Here is a 17549-nt window from a genome sequence, read left to right as displayed (position 1 = left end):
TTTAATTAAACTCCCCCCGTTTCCAGATTGTGTCACACTTTATCAAGTTTCACTGCAGTTCGGAGAGTAAAAAGCGAGTCGGCATCTTCCATGCAAACTACTGGCAAGTGTAGAAATTTGCTGGAAACCAAAGCAAACACAAGGAGGTTTCTGGTGCGGCAGCCTCTTTGCAATCTCACCAACTGATTAGGTAATACCCATTTTTCCCTAGCAACCAGGCACGCTAGGGGGTCACCAATAGGTCTCTAGGTCTAATCACAAGGTCTTTGGGTCTCATCTTGTATCTTGAAGTTGAATGAGTGTATATATGAGCAGGATCTCAGGTCATGTTTTAAAACATGTTTATGGTCCTATGTGAAGCTTAATCACGTGCTATGTAGACAGTAAACGCAGACTGAGAAATGACTTTTCATTGAAGCTGGAGGCGGCTTGTGTCTCATATTGTTGAAAAAGAAACATTGTTTGCATATTAATAGATTATTTTCAATCAGGGTCAAGGCAAAAATTATCACACAGTACAGTATATTTATTTATTTATTTAAATTTGAAGTAGTCTATAGAATAAGGCTCTGCAGTGTGGTAAAACAAAAAAAAACCTGGCAAAAGATATGCAGTGGAAACTGTATCTGTGCTTTGCTTCTCCATCTGTTGGGACCACAAAGCAGCCTCGTGTCCGTGTGCTTGCGTAAATCAGCACTGCGTCTCTCTGACGTCACAGGTTGCGTGTCACCTACTACGACACTACTGTTATTACCCAGCAGCCAACCGTGCATTTTACAGTTCTGTGAATGGGTCACGTCACACTGCCACCACTGCTGCTCAGTTCCCCTTGGTGTCTCCTTTCCCTGCAGGGAGGGTGGAAGAGAAGAGTAGGAGGGCTGAGAGACAGTGATGGGTGGAGGAAAAGCGTAGGGTTAGTTGTTGGATGAGTGACTGATTGGAGGGATAAAAAGAAAGTGACATCGCCGTTTACCCCGGGGAGGTTTTAGATTGTCGGTTTCCTGACCATTAGGTGAGGTCGTTGGCATGCGACACATTTACTTAATGTGTAGTAAGTCACTGGGAGTAGCTGGATCAATCTTCACTCCCTGTCTCGTGACTGGCTGTGACTTTCTATATATAGTCTCTAACATGAGGGAAAGCTTGCGCACATCTTCCCTCCATCAATGCACTTAAGTGCCGTCTCCTCGTCTTGCAGCCATCAAAGCACAATAGTGACTGACTTTGCTCTCCACTTTCAAAGTGTCTGGGGGGGATTCATCGTACACTGACAGCAGCCAATGCTGTACTGGGCAGCAGCAAGCACAGCAACGCTGCTCCACTTACTCAAAACAGCCACCAAGAGCTCATTCTTATTCCGTCAGTTTCTCATGCAGATCCCCAGACGCTGCTTCACTTTGTTGTTATTCATCCATTTCTGTTGGCTCTTACTTTCTAGCCTCCCTTAATCTTTAAGTCAAATAAGTCAATAGTTATTGGATACATGCAGGTTCATAGGGAGAAAATTACATAGGGCTGAAATTACATCTAGTTTGCCCAACCCAAAGTCACAAGGCTTGTTCTGTCCTGATGGGCAAATAGTGTTTAAATTCTCACGTAATTTTACAGGTGATGATCTGGTTAAAGGGATTTTTAAAGGACACTGCACATTTCTTTCTTTAACACCAACACAAATAACAGTTTTCATGTTGAATTGATGGGAACAAATTGAAGTGAATGAATTATATAGGTTTTATATTTAATGTGACAAGGCTCTTCTACATTGCAAGTCATTCCTTGTAGTTGTGTACATTATTAAGCTTTATGGGTCACATCCGCATCCAGAAAAGCAGTTGTGTAAGAGAGCATGTATACTTTGCTGTATAGTGTAAAGCTGTTTATTATATTCACTGTCTTTACTTGTGTATGAATCCTGAGTGTTAAACAGAATACTGCTTTCTGCTTAATCTCCCACAATTTGCAGTGTTTTGCTACAGTTCATAATAACACCCTCCGCATTGTAGTGAAAAATCGAGCGTCAGTTCTGTAGACAGCAGGTGAGAAACGCGAAAGAGACATTTCAGCCTGTAAATGCAAGATTATGGAAAACCCAGCAAAACTTTCCTCGCTCATGCCAAACCTGGGGCGGATGGGAAGAGTAATAATCATCTAATTCTCTCTGTGGTGAAAGAATAATGGGCAAAATCCTGTAGAGGCACCAAACCTGTGACTGGACCATTATGCACAGCTGTTATTCTGTGCTAATTATTTTTGAGCTGACACACCAACTAGATCTTGATTAAAAATGAAAAAGAAAACTCTTTGATTTTGTCCCAATCTTTGTCAGTTTTATCAGCTGAGACACGTCAGCATGTGCTCAGAGTCAAGCACATGTAGATGTGGGCTCGTATTTTTTTAAATAATTCTACATAAAACACGGCCTGTCTTTGTTTTCCTTTTGTAATCGGTCAGCTCGCTGCATTCGTGCGTCTGGGAACGCGCAGCAATCACATGCACTTGCCTATATATAACACCCCAGGTGTAAAGTAGTTCCGGATGTAATTAGCCGGCCTGTTTGATCGGCAGCAGTGCCACTACAGCTGTGACTCATGAGCGAATGCACGAACCACATATAAATTACTCCAGCTTCTTTTTTTCCCCACATTTGAAAAACACACTCATCCATTTTATTGGATTGTTTTGTTCCTGATCCCTTTCAGTCTTTGATCCTGAGGTCTGGCAGGAGAAAGAATTTGTTGCGTGATTAAGAACAGGAAGTTACACACACCTGATAAGCCAGGCATGGGCAGGTACCTGTCACCAGCTGAAGGAGAATTTCATGCTGAGGGAAAATTAATGACAGGAAATGTATCTGGCTGCTGGATTTCATATGCGTCTGTGTGTGTATGTAGCTGTCAGAATATTGAGCTCTTTCACTAGTGAGATCATAAAAGACTTTGCTACGATGACTCATAAAGCACCAATCTTCAGAAAGTCTTACACTGCATAAACTGCTGCCACAGGCTTAGCCTTATAAACCTGCCGGCTCTGTCTGTCACAGATCATCCCTCTGCATCACTCCCCACCACCAGCAGGGAAAAACAGGTCTCACTTTTGCTCGCATAATAAGAGATAATTCAGCTCCTCGCAGTCCACATCACTAAAGATGTGATCAGCACAGGATACGCAAGCGTGGTGGGGTACAGCGTTGTTCCCGCTCAAGGAAAGATTTCATCGACTGACCTTAGCTTTCATGACATTCCCTGAAAGCATTTTTCCTCCCTCAGTCCATCCTCTGAGGGCTGTGTCTGGCCTCGTTGTGTCAGACTGCTGCCCCCTCAAGGCGCCCGGACGCATCACAGATCGGTCCCGATGGTGGCAGAGCTGGAAATGTTAGAGCGAGGGGACGGGAGTTATTTCTGTATTTATAGCTCGTGCCATGTCTGAGGCTATAAATGCAAACGCTTGCAGCTTGTTGGGCACCCGTACTTATTTTATCTCTATCAGCAGACATAATGAGACATGATGGTGAATTTCGTCAACACTAAACCTGAACTTTAAAAGCAGGAGCTAACCAGAAGCCTTTTTATTCTAATCAGACTTGAAGGCTTTTACATGCTCTAAACTATCCACGGGTATGAGTTTACCTGGGGGACTCCGATATAACCCAAAAGATGTTTTCCCTCAAATTTAGCTAATTTGCTTCTTCTTTTTTTTCATGAAGAACACTTTGCGTCTTGAAATATCAGGAATAAATGCATTGTATCTTGCTGCAAGTTATATTGCTGTTTGGCAGCAGTCTCTGGAATACCAGATTCATTTCACTGATGATCACTGAGACTGATATTGCACTCATCGTTGACACCCTGTTTTATGTCTTCAGGGTGACAACTTGTGTTTAGATTTCGTGTCATTTCCACCTGAGGAGGGTCAGAGGGCTGGATCTGTTTAGCATGGGCTAGCAAAGAAATCAAAATGTTTGAAGAGCTTATATCCACATACAGGATGCTCCAGCTGCTGAGAGTGGCAGAACGAAGTCATCTACTGAAACAGATGCAGAACAAGATGAAAAAGGGACGACCGTGTCACCCACTGCGGACAAATTTTCCTCTTTTGTCATTGTCTCATATTAGCAATAAGAGTGCAATCTCAATTATTAATCAGAGTCAAAATAAAAACAAAATAAAATGATGAATCTTCATTTTAAGCTTGCACTTATGAGAAACCTTTTATTATCTGTGCCTGTACTTTGCTCAGGGCTTTTTTCATATTGTTCAGATTCAGTTATTTAACGTCATCACTGAGAATCACAGAAATTTCTTCGACCTCTTGCACTTGCAGCATTTCACCTTTTCATGATTTGCCGGCCTGATAATTCTTTTTTTTTTTTTTGGTTTGTTTGTTTTGCAGAGAGTGAGCGAGAAGGTCGGAGGAGCAGAAGGAACAAAGCTTGATGATGACTTCACTGAAATGGAAAAGGCACGACTGCACTCACACGTTCACATTATCACCTTGTTGTTCAATAATTTCCAGAAATTATTGCACTTATTATCAAAACTTTGTTGGACTAACATGGACCATTTAAAGAGAACGTTGGTCAAGAATCCACTGATTTCGTTTTCGTACGCTGACGTTACTGTAAAAACTCTAAAGTTGTGGAGACATGTTTCACACATATTTGCACCAACGCTGAATTTAAACTAAAAAGCTGCAAGAGAAGTGTGCTTGAAAAGGTCTAATACCTTTGGGATGTTGCACCCACTTTACAGCTCCATGTTACACCTATGAGCAGAGCATGGATGTGTGTTAGTACTTGTTTGCGATGTGAGCTATCTGATATCCTCGTGTAATAATGTTGTTGCAGCTTGTCATTTCTTACCTGTAATTTCTTTCTTTGCCTTGTGTATCTCCTTCCACGTTGTGGTGTGCAGAGGGTGGACACCACAGCTCGAGCGGTGATGGACATCATCACAAAGACCACTGAGTATCTGCAGCCTAACCCAGGTAACATGATGGTTATCCCACAAACTTCAGGATTGGTTTTTGGTGTTGCTGGCTGACCTTTACCTGTGTTACCACTTTTCCAGTGTTATTTCATTCACTAATGGTTAATCCAAAATGCTTATTAGCCTTAATTTCTTCTTGTATTTTGCAACATTAATCTGCAAATTAAACTTCCTGTAAACAATAAACTCATTTTAGCCATTTTAATTACATTTTAGGCTTGTGGATCATGACTGCAGATTTAATTCCTTCAAACGTGAATCCCAGAAGCATTGGATTTCATTAGTTTTCTGTCTCTTTAGCCACAAGAGCAAAGATGAGCATGATGAACTCCATGTCACGCATCCGAGGCCAAGAGAAGGGGCCGGGCTATACCCAGACTGAGGTCATCCTGGGGGAGGCCATGCAGAAGTTTGGCAGGGAGCTCGGAGAGGAGTCAAACTTTGGTGAGCTGCAGCACATTAAAAGCTGGTCACAGAAAGTCTGACAAACACTTTTCTTACAGACTCTGCAAGAACAAAGCAGAACGATTTTATTCCTTCAAGTACGCAGGAAAGAAATATCATGAAAAATGTATGAGTCTGTTTTCCAGCCAAGATCCACAGCAGAGTGCCTTTTTCATGACTGAACATTAAGATGTTTTTCAAAGAGAAGCACCTGTTTTGAAAATCTGCTGTAGGCTCTAACGAGAGAGTTACACTTAAAATCCCCACATTTTTCTGCATCATACACTGAAATCAAAACACGTGTTCACATGTTATGTGGCGACTAAATACAAAATGTGTGTTGTTTTTGTAGGTCTTGCGCTGATTGATGTTGGAGAAGCCATGCGTGAGCTTGGAGAGGTTAAGGATGCTCTGGACATGGAGGTGAAGCAGAACTTTGTGGATCCTCTGCAGAACCTTCACGACAAAGATCTCAGGGAGATCCAGGTACTCTGACACTGCGGCATGGTGGGGGTGGGGACTAATGAAAATCATCTCTGGGTCGGGAATTCATATCACCTGTCTGGTTTTTCTCGTTTCAGCACCACCTGAAGAAACTGGAAGGTCGACGTCTAGACTTTGATTATAAAAAGAAACGTCAGGGCAAATTGACGGATGACGAACTCAAACAAGCGCTTGAGAAATTCGATGATTCCAAGGAGGTCGCTGAGCAGAGCATGTTCCACCTGTTGGAGAGTGATGTAAGCACTATGCACTTCCCCAAATTCATCAGCACACATGACATATGTGAACCTCTGAACATGTCTGAGAGTGAATCCCGGTTAGATTTTAGATTTTACCTGGTGGGCTTCACATTAAGTCCTCAATCGTTTTGGCCTAAAGAAAAAATATAAAAAGATTCCTGAAAGATGAGTTTTACAGTCAAAAATACAAAATAAGTTCATTGGATTTGTATGAAACTTTGGTGATAAAGGTTTAAAGTAGAAACACATCAGCCTGTTGTATGGATGTGTAGCAGATCTTGTGCTTCTTCTCTGTGCATCAACAGATTGAACAGGTGAGCCAGCTGGCTGCATTGGTTCACGCTCAGGTGGAGTATCACACCCGAGCTGCCGAGATCCTCACACAGCTGACCAGTAAGATCGATGAACGGTCAGTACTGACATTTCACTTTCCCGCTGGGTCTTCTCATGATTTACATGTTTGAAGTGTTATTTAGTGATGCAGCAAAGCCAGAGAAACAGAATCTCTGAGGGATTATTTGGCTTTTTCTAGGATAAAGGATACTTCCACCAAACCAAGGAAAGAGTTTGTCCCAAAACCGCGCACATCTATGGACTTCTCCATCAATTTGAGCCAAAATGGAGGTGTCCACAGTGCTCGCTCTCCAGGTGAGAACTAGAATACAAACTTACTGTTCAGGAAGATGCCCAGAAACTAGTCCTTGTACTATATGTATACTTTCATCTCAATTTTGAGAATCTCGTGAGTCTAATTTTGTTTTCAAGGATAGTTTCTGGGCTACTTTCAAAACTTATTTTTTTCCCTTCATTTAACCTTTCTCCGTTTTTCATTTTCACTATAAATTCTCAAATAAAAAACAACACTAACACAGATGTAACAGATTAACTGATAAAACCTTACTCATACCTTTCGCTGATGAATATTTGACTTTGTTCAAATTTTAGGCCACTTACAATCATGTGGAAAACAGAGTTTCACAGGACTGCAGCATCATAAGCAAAAAACTATATACATCATCAACCCACCTTTATTCACAGCTCTCTGAAAGTCCCACAACAGCATTTCAGTCAGGTTCAGGTCTGGACTGGGCCATTGCAACACTATGCCGCTATTTTTTTTCCTTTCTTCTGGAAACCCTTACAAGCAAGCCAGACTTTAGTCCAGTCTTCAGTTGTTCAGTTTTGGGGCCTGCAGAGTCTGAGATGTAGCTCTTGGGGTTTTTGCAGTTTCTCTGAGCATCGGCATGAATTCTCTGGGATGTCCACTCCTGGAAAGATTGTGGCATTGTGTTAACAAACACCCAAATGCTCCAGATCAGCAAACTGCCAGAACTTCTGCTTTTATAGTGGTGGTGGTCCCACTTGGTGACGATCGGTTAAGGAAGTACATTTGATTAGCGTCTGACTGCTACTTATCCTCCTAATTCCTATGGAAGCAGTATGTCTGCACTGTATCTCTGCACAGAGTCCTGTGCAAACGTTCTTTTTGCTGCAGTCAGGTCTGATTGTAGACCCTTAAATGTACTTGGCAGCATCGCTCTATATTGGCACCCACCTGCCCTTTCACATGCATGTGTGTAAAAAAGCCTGGGGTGTGTGGAGAGCAAATGTCTCTGCCCTTTCGTGCGCATACATGGAAATTCAAAGGAGGGAGAGCAACAGCAGGCCTTCATCCCCAGGGTACAGATCAAACCAGACATCAGTGTCAAGAATTATGAAATTGATAAGTCAGACAGGAACTGTTCTTGGATTGTGGGCAGAGCTTGACTTTATGACCTGCTTGCAGTAACGCTCTGCTCGATATATTTCACAATAAAAGGCTCCCGGAAAAGAATACATCTTCATCGCTCCCATTTAAGCTATTTACTATGAAATATAATATACGCAGGATTCTGCTTTTAACAGCAAAGAGGCACAGTAACAACATCAAAGAACGCATGAAAAATGGAGTAGATCTGCTATCAAGATAAAAGAAAATATGCACAATACACAAACAGTTCCATATTTTGTAACTATTTAAACCAGCAGTTCAAACAGCAGAAGAACTATATGATATTTTTTTTGCTTTTAAATGGCAGCAGCCAATAAAGGAAGTGAAATATATTTGAGAATTTACAGTGCATCTTTTGGTTTCCTAATTTTATCTTTTCCCCTACTGTTTATTTACAGTTTTTAACATGAACTGATCAGAATATTCATCAACAAATGAGAACCAATGAATCCAACTCTGCACTCTTCTCTTTCCCATTATGATTTTTTTTTTTAAATTCTTGTAGGTTCGAGGTCTCCAGGTGAGCCAGGTTAAACTTGTGCTTTTTTTTCTACCTTTGTGTGATCATCAGTTCATCATCACCCGTCTTCATTTACACTGGAAACTCAGAACTACTACTTCTTATTTCCTGCACCCCTTCCTTATGTTGTTTCCCTTTTCCATCTCTGCAGCAAGGTCTCCAGGTGAGACAACAGTGAATCCAGGAGAGATACCACAGTATCTCTTCTTCTTTTTTTGCTTTGTTATACATCTTTTGTTTTTAATTAATATTTTTTTGTGTGGGAGAAACTTGTCAGTTTTAAGTGGATGAAACAAACAGCAGAAAATCACGTGCCGTCCACTTGCCTAACAAAGATTTCTCAACAATGACTTAAAGAACCGCATCGACAGACGAGCATTTGCTGTGTCTGTTTCGTTCTTTTGTGAATTTTCTGACTTATTTTATTTCCCCCACTCTTTCTTTGTCTGTCTGCTTCTCTCATAGCCTGTAGATAAAAGATGGACACAGTTTTAGGGTTTCATACTTGCATTTCTTTCCCTCTAATGGCCAGCAGGGGGCAACTCTTCGGTTTGCTAAAAGGAGCCCAGTTTTGTAAAATGTATTTCTCACTTCAACCATTTTTCTAATGGCTTTATAGTCAAAGCCTTTAGTTTAAAGTCACTAGCAGGGTATACTGGGATCGCGTCCTGGTTCTCTTGCTTGTTATGTTTTTCAAAACACAGATGTTGCACAGAGGTTGATGTTGTAAGGGGTTATGTCCATCTTTTGTCTACAGTCTATGGCCTTTCCACCTCTTTTCAAATTGTTGTTTTTCTTCCTGCTCTCTTGTCTACTGACTCGTCATCGCTGTGATCACTGTAATTCCATCAGTTCATCATTTCTCCATCTGAAGATTTGAGTGATAAAATTCTCATCGCACACCCTTCTTCTTTTTCTTTCTCCTTTGCAGCAAGATCTCCAGGTGAGCAAGAGTGACTTGGGAAGAGATGCCACATCTCGCTATCACTCTTATTTTTATCCTTCCATAAATGGACTTTTGAATAAGTGTATTCTTGTTTTTTCATTAATTTTTTTGTTTTTGTTTGTTTGATTGCAGTGCTAACCCCCGTTTGTTCTCTTTTTTTGAGCTCTTTTTTTCTTTAAAGAGTAATCTGACATTTTTGGAAATGTTCTTGATTGAGTATTTGCTTAGCCTTACATAAGAACATCCCTGTCTGGACACTAAATATAAAGCTATAGCCAACCAACTGACAGACCTGGGTAGCAGCTCATCTTAACAAATTTCACCTGCTGGCACCTGTAAACCTCACTAATATTCTTTTACGAGAGTTAATATTAACTTTTTGGAGGTCCTTGTAAACTGCTCAGAGCCAGATAAAACAGATTAAATAATAACACCTTCAACAAATGATGTATTCAGATTCAGAAGACTTTATTTATCCCCAAGGGGCAATCTAGAGACTGACCTTGCCGACCATACATACAATACACAAACATCACATTGGGGAGACAGGTCAGGCTAGGTAGCTGGTCGGTCAGGCGCACGACCAGCGACCCGGAACCGAACAACAATGGAAAATGCACAACATGGGAAAGACGAGGAGAAAAAAAGAACTCCCCCCAGACTGAGCTCCAACAGGGAGATCAGTTTGAGAACAGCACATAACACATGAATCATCACATCTCGCAACACAGAAGACATAAGCTTCAAAGGCGTTTAGAGGGGGTGGGGGGGGTGAGTGTAAATATATCAGGAAAGTGTTTACAGAGGTCAAGCCAGAAACCTGTTTTCCCATAAACCTCAATAGGGCTTTTCGCAACCACAGCTATCGCCATCTGGTGGCCTTGCAATAGAATGCAGATAAAAAGGACTTCCTGGCTTCGTTCTTCCAACCCTCTGTGGGCCAACTCTTCTTTTAATGTGCTGTTGTCAGATTTTAGTGAGCTCATTACTGTCCCCCTGAGGTTGGAGGCTCAAGGCTGTATAACACTCACTTGTATGTTGCACCTGCACAGGGAAACGATGAGCCAGTTACACGGTCAAAAACAGATGTTAAGAAATGCCACACAGGCTATAACACAACAACTCTGAACGCTACGCCATAAGGACATTTCCTAAAATATTAAACTGCTCTTTGAAACGCTAATTATATTCGCGGCTACTGATGCTTTGTGTCTCTTTTGCTTTGTCTCCTGCTCTCTTTCCCTCTTTTAGCCAGGTCTCCAGGTGAGCCTTTCACAAGCTTTTCTTGTGGTTATTCTGCTTGTAATCAATGTGTGGAGTCTCATCTCCTTCGCCTGCCTCTCCTAACTCTACTTTTATTTGTTTATCTCTCCGAACCGCTCTCTTCCTCTTCTCCAGCCCCCATGGACCAGCCCTGCTGTCGTGCGCTGTACGATTTTGACCCTGAGAACGAAGGTGAGCTAGGCTTCAAGGAGGGCGATATCATCACCCTTACCAATAAGATTGATGACAACTGGTACGAGGGGATGCTGCAGGGCAACTCGGGCTTCTTTCCCATCAACTACGTGGATATCCTGGTGCCGCTGCCCCACTAGGATGTCTCGGCAGTGTCCGAAGCTGCGACACGATAAATCCTGGCCTCCAGTTCCTCCTCCAAGTATTCCCAGTAACCTTTTCCTAAACATTCCTACTTATCCACCTGCACTCCACTTTAAAGGAGTCAAAACGGCAACGAAACAATAACCAATGAAGATGTGAGTGAGAGTGATGATAACTTAAAGGAAGCACTCTTAAAGAAAGCGAGGGGAGGGGAAAAAAAGAAAACAGCATTTATAGTCTTGTTTCCCCCTTATCCCACGAGTCACCTTCAGGCTTCCGTAGTCATTTTATCCGTTTCCATCCCAGCTTTTGTCTCGCTTTAGGTTGGCTGTCAGTCCGTCACAAGCTTCTCAGCGCAGGCTTGCAAAATCACACTCTGTATCTCTGTGTTTCGTGAAAACCTTTGCAGTAGATAGAAACTCTTTTTTTCCTCAAACTACCACTACAAAATAATCTGTAGTTCCAGCATGTTTTCAACTGGTTTCATGTTTTTTAAAAAAAATGTTTAACTAACTGAATATTTTTGTTTTCAATTTTCCTTTTTTCGACAGTCGTTGCCTCTTTTGACAGTTCTGGGTGAAACTATGTTCCTGTCATGTCCTAAAAAGAATCAGTTTAAATGAGTTTAGACAAAACTAAAGAGATTCATCAAGTAACACAGTATTTTAATGGGTTTTTTTTGTGCATGTGTTGTAACATATTGGTCATATGTTATACCAAAGTTACTTGTAAAACCTGAATGAAAATGAAACTCCAGCAGGAAGGTATCAGAAAGTCTGTTTGATGGGAACAGGTTTAAGCTTGCAACCTGGAGTTCTTTGGTATTCTATTAGGAGGTGACGCTTTATTAAGTATGTGACACATACCCGAGCCAGTGATTAGTGAAGTGATGACATGATTTTCTAAAAACAGTGAAGTTTAAATTGTTTTGAAGTGATGTAAAGAAAAACTCCGGTGCGCAGGTCTCAGTCCACCGACATGTATTTTATCAGCAGTGTGAAACATGGTTGATGTGTTGTGATATAATGATGTATAAATCTTAACACTTGAGGAAACCATATAATTGTGCAGCTGAAGAAGGCGTAGCTCTTCTTCCTGCATCCCTTACTAGTCCAAGTAGTGTTCTGTAGTTTAGCTTCTGTAAGCCACTGATGATACTAGGCAGGAGTGTTTTAAGGAAAGAGTCCAATGATAGCTTGTTCCTCTTTTTTTTTGTCTTGGTGGAAATTTTATATATCGGTTAAAATTATGCAAACACAAATAGCTTTTTCTTCACGGTTATACAACCGTATAAACCATACCCCTCTCCCCCCTTTTCCACGTCATGCCCGAGCTTAGAAAAACTAGATGTTGTTGTAGATGTCCAATTTTTTCCAACCTGCGATATGCTCGTATGCAGTATTATGTGAGATCGTTTCCCCATCTTTTGGTGATCTACCGATAACCAAGAACTCATATCGACCCAGTCGGGAGCTGTAGTGCACGTTTTATCACTGAGGTTTTCTTTTCTGCAGAACAGCCTGTGCAGCAGCACTGACTGTTTTTATTCAATTATTTATTTATTTTCACCCATCTTGTAGAAATGTTGCGCGTGTATTTTGGGGGCGGGCGGTTTATTTGGGTTTGCATACTCTTCAAGTAATGCACAGGGATGGGGCTGCAGAGAACCTCTGATGCTGAGGTTTTAACATCTACTGTCTCTGACAGTGTTCAACGTTAAAACAAACATGGACCAATTCACTATGTTCAGCAGATCTATATGGAAAAGAAAACCTATAAGAATGTTTAACGTATTCGTCTTATAAGACATACTATGCTTATGACAGTGGACCTTTCACACGTTTCTCATACAAAATGTTTGCTTGAATTATATTTATTTATTTCAGTTAATCTATGCTTGTATGAGAAACATGCACTGGGGGCGGGGGGGACTAAGAGTAAGAAACAGCGTAAGACATCTTTATGAGACACAGGATAAATGTAAAACATAAACATTTACTATTTTTTTCTTTGTGTGGAAAATTACAATAAATGATGCAAAATCAGCCGATAACCCATATTTAGTGTATTCTTTTCTTCCAAAGGGAAGCACAATGTTAACAGATGGTATATTTTGTTGGCTGGAGTCTAGCGATACAGTTTTAAAGAGGTATTTATTCTTTTTTTTTTTTAAGACGTAACAAATTCTTCCTTCTTTTTGTCGTTCACGTTTTTAACAATCGTGTGTATCTTTGCCCTCAATGAGGACTGTACAGCTTTTTGTGTTTTGTTTTCACCTCGTGTGTGCGTGTGTGTGTGTGTGTAGTCGTGCATCTACAGTAACGTATCTTATTTTTGTAATTGTGACAGAAGTATACACATACTCTATAGATGTATATATAGTATCTAACCCAGAAGCAATGTGACAGGAGGGATTATGTGCTGCACATGATTGTCTTTGGATTGTTTTTTTGTTTTTTGTTGTTTTGGGTTTTTTTTTTGGGGGGGGGGGGGTCTGTTTTTTTTTTTCTTCTTCTGTTCTTGTTTTGTTTTTTTCCTGCACTGGATTCTAAAACTGTACGCTTGATGTAAAGAAAAAAAATGTGTAATTCAGTTCAAATCAGTGTAATTTATTCAAATAAATGCCAAGAAATGGTTATTGGCCTGATGATTTTCCCTTCACAAAACAATCTTTTTGTCCACATCTACACTAAGCCTAAGCTCAGTGTGGGCTCATGTAACACGAGCTATTTTACCTCGCTACACCTCTCTGTTATTGTCAGTACACAAGGAAGCGGGGTGGCAACTTAGCTCTGCAAATACAAGAAGGTTGATGCATTATTCATTTTCCTGCTGGATTCTTTCATGATGCGCTGTGAGAAGCGGGGGGTGAAATGGGTCAGGTATGAGAATCTTCTTTTGTGTTTTCAAGACGGCTGAAATATTTAAATAACCCTGTTGGTGTAAGGTCATCAAAAGCATGACTGCAGCTTCAAGCATCTTAAAGGCTCCAAAAGATATTAAACACACTGCAAGCATGTGTAAGCTGGGATATACAAAGCAAACTTTTTTAACCCATACAAACAAGGAATTATGTTGTAGAGCAGCCGCTATCAGCAGTACTGGAAAGTAAGTAAATTTGTTCAAGCTTTCAACTTAACTAAATACTTCAACATCGCACTCTCGTAATAATGCTTTTCTCCTGTAATTTAAGTGGATATAAATAAATTTATTTAATTTATTTCAGTTTTTTACCTATTAAAAACACATAACTGGAGTGTAAATTATACAATATTACACATTAAAAAGCCAGCAGTATATTAAGTGGTTAGAAATAGCACTTAGTCCATTTACCATTTCAAATGCTTACATACACAGTAATGTAAGCATTACTGGAGCACACACTAGAACTACAACTGTTTATTCATTAAAGCAAATACCTAATCAGCCAATCACAAGCAAGCAATCCAATGCATGTAAACATGGTCAAGATGACCTGCTGAAATTCAAACTGAGGATCAAGAAAGGGGATTTAAGTGACTTCAGCTGCTGCAGTGTTCTGGGTTAAAAATCTTTGTTGATGAAGAAAGGCCAGACTGCTTCGAGTTGACAGGAACTCAAGCCAGGTATGCAGAAGAGCATCTCTGAATGCATACCAAGCTGATTCTTGAAGCAGATGGGCTACAGCAGCAGAGGATCACACAGGTTGCTACTCCTGTCAACTAAGAAGAGGAAACTGAGGGTACAGTTCACGTGGGATCCCCCAAAACTGACAACAGAAGATTGGGTAAAAAAAACTCTCTGGTCTGATGCAAACAACATGACAGCATGGATCAGTGCTTCGGGCTGCTGGTGATGTGATGATGGGGGGCATTTTCTCAGCACACTTTGAGCCCGTTTGTACCAACTGAACATCCTCCAAAGGCCAACCTGGCTGTTTTTGCTGACCATGCCAGTCTTCTAATGGGTGTCATTATCATTAAATCGAGCAAGATAGCAGACCATATCACAAAGCCCAATCATTTCAAACTGGTGTCCTGAACATGACAGTGAACTCAAAGATGGCTGCCCTTCCTTGAGCCGGTTTCTTCCTGTTAAAAAGAGGTTTTCTTTCCCATAGTCAGTAGCGGTTTTAGATACGGGCGACACGTATCTAAAACCGCTGTGATCCATCACAGCTGATTTAAATGGATAAATTACCTTCTCAACATGTCTTCAGTTCTCCAGAGGCCTGGTAATGAACTAATCATGTGATTCAGGTGTGTTGACCCAGGCTGAGATCTAAACCCTGCAGGGACACCGGCCCTCGTGGACTGGGATTGGGGACCCCTGATATAGAGAGACGAGACGACAAGGCTCCAGTTACAGCAGTGCAAGCAAACAAAAAATATATATAAGAAGAGTAAGAAAATAAATATACACTTTAGGACCAGGGGTAAAGGGATCAATAACAATTTAAAATTTACAGTTTGATGATTTAAAGTCTCACACACAAGCCGTCGAAAGGGGAGGGGGGGCTTGCTGCTTCCTAATAGAGCACATTTCATTTATAATGTTGTAAATCCAAGCCCATTATGTATTCATGATTTGAATCCTGGGTTGTTTGAAATCTCAGAAATGCACCCTAGACAAAGTGAATCTGTGAACTAAGGTGTAGGTGTGTTAGATCATGTTGTGGTGATCCTTGGGTTGAGATGGGTGTTCATACTGGAGTGCAAAATTAAAACCAATGGAAGATGGACAAGGAAAGTTCAAAGCCATCAGGTCCTCAGTTTAGAAAAAGAGAAAAAAAGAGGAGGAGAAACGAGAAAAAGATGCAGGTAAGCAGATGTGTCATTGGATAATGGCAGGTCATCCTGAAACAATCAGAATCAGAATACTTTATTAATCCCTAAGGAAATAATGTGAGTTACAGAATAAATGGTAAAAATAGCAACAGGAACAGACTAAACTCCAAACAATACATTATGTTACATATTTTAACATTAATTAGTCATTGTCAGTTGTTGATTCGTACTGTTCTCATTGTATGACGAATTATGATGGCTGTTTGGTAGCCGTTTGCATACTATGCATACTCTCTCTTCATGTGTGTGTGTACAACAATTTTATGTTAATGTACAATCCTTAATATGTTTTGTGTGTGTGTGTGTGGGGGGGGGCAGAGGGAGTGTTCGCCCAGGGCGCCAAACTGGCTAGGACCGCCACTGCCCATAGTCACCGAAGTTCTTGCTCATATAGGCAATCATGTGATTGTTGGGGTTTACTCTGTTGTTGAGTTTTTGCCATGAAGAATTAAGTTAATTCAGCTCTGCAGGCAAAAGGGGGTCCGACCCAGTACTAGCAAAGGTGCACCTAATAAAGCGTCTGGTGTAAAGATTTCTTCGACGGAGACCACCGAGTACTTGTTTAAGCACATTTTGCACAGGCTTTTAGGTTTGTAAGGCCTCAATCTATCATGTATTATGACACTGAACAAATAAAAATTGTAGAAAATTGAGTAACAGAAACACAAATGAGATACCAGATGTGCAACTCCATAAAAAAACACCAGCAGATCAACTACAAAGAAAGGAGCTGTTACCATTTTATTAGTATTATTGTCATGCTGATATATTGTAAGTGCTGATGTTAGTGCTGAATGTTCCTTTATAGCATTCACGTGATTTTTGCTGCAGAGCTTCAAAGACAGAACGTGATTTGTCAAAACTGGAGGAAAAAGCAGATTTTCTTCACAGGAAACAAATATTTTATCTTCTTCAATCTCATCAGTGCCACAACAAAAAACATTTTCTCTGCATTAACATGAGCCAAAATAATCACATCAAACAAAATATGCAATTTGTGGGATTTTTTAATCACCATCAATGTGTGTTGTGGTTTAGTGTTCTGTCTGCTTTGAAGCTGTTTCTACAGAATAAACTTTGATGTGCTGCATAAAAGCAAACTTTGTGGTAGATGGAGGGCAATTTAGTTACCCTCTGATGACTGATATCTTTGTAAGAATGAACGACACATATAACCAGTACCTGTCTCCACTTCAACATGTGCTTATTTGTGTTTATTTTTTGAGAAATTACCAAAAGTTTTCAAACTTTAAAGTTCTTTCTATGTTCAGATTCACTGTTTGTATAATGTTTCAGGAAATTACCACTGCACAGTGACTGAAACCATATCCTTCATTAACTGCTTGTCAGACTATTATCTTCATTTCCTCAGACTGTATTAGATGTCTGTCTGTACTTGCTAAAGCTGAAGGCACTGTCCTCTGGTTTATTTATTCTTTATTCAGTTTTCGTTAACAATCCAAAACCTTCATTTTACTTACACATGAAAACAGATACCAGATATAGAAAGCTGGCGCTGTTACCTGAAAAATGACCCTCAATGGTGATTTAGGGTCATCTGCTGGGAGAAAGCATTTTTTCTGTTTATTTCTGTGAACAGGGAAGCAAGTTACAGCATATTTTTTATTTATTGGGACGATCTGGTTCTGCTGCCTGCTCCACGTGTGAAAGAAGGAAGCTGAATATGCAAAACAATCAGATAGGTTGTCTCAGGT

The 17549-nt window shown here is 40.6% G+C and overlaps 1 protein-coding gene across 3 annotated transcripts in view; it reads left to right on the top strand.

Annotated features, from left to right (window-relative positions):
* The window catches only part of sh3gl2a (SH3 domain containing GRB2 like 2a, endophilin A1), a 37923-nt gene extending 24279 nt beyond the window's left edge, over positions 1-13644 (top strand). Inside the window, exons 2-10 of one of the 3 annotated variants that reach the window (XM_085276646.1) lie at positions 4390-4458; positions 4911-4983; positions 5286-5429; positions 5782-5915; positions 6011-6169; positions 6478-6581; positions 6705-6820; positions 8449-8463; positions 9395-10031. In XM_085276646.1, coding sequence (XP_085132772.1) covers positions 4390-4458; positions 4911-4983; positions 5286-5429; positions 5782-5915; positions 6011-6169; positions 6478-6581; positions 6705-6820; positions 8449-8463; positions 9395-9420 — 840 coding nt within the window. In that variant the 3' untranslated portion in view covers positions 9421-10031. Of the gene's footprint in view, positions 1-4389; positions 4459-4910; positions 4984-5285; positions 5430-5781; positions 5916-6010; positions 6170-6477; positions 6582-6704; positions 6821-8448; positions 10032-10807 lie in introns of those variants that run through there. The other 2 variants (XM_085276645.1, XM_085276647.1) reach the window with 2 other exon arrangements.
* Positions 13645-17549: the final 3905 nt, after the last annotated feature.

Source organism: Mchenga conophoros, linkage group LG6, assembly GCF_057382185.1.
Source record: "Mchenga conophoros isolate Kocher_MC1m ecotype Shallow Benthic linkage group LG6, M_conophoros_male_GT1.1, whole genome shotgun sequence".
Lineage (NCBI taxonomy): Eukaryota > Metazoa > Chordata > Actinopteri > Cichliformes > Cichlidae > Mchenga > Mchenga conophoros.
The sequence above is the reverse complement of the archived record's forward strand: the minus strand, read 5'-3'. Positions and strand labels throughout refer to the sequence as shown.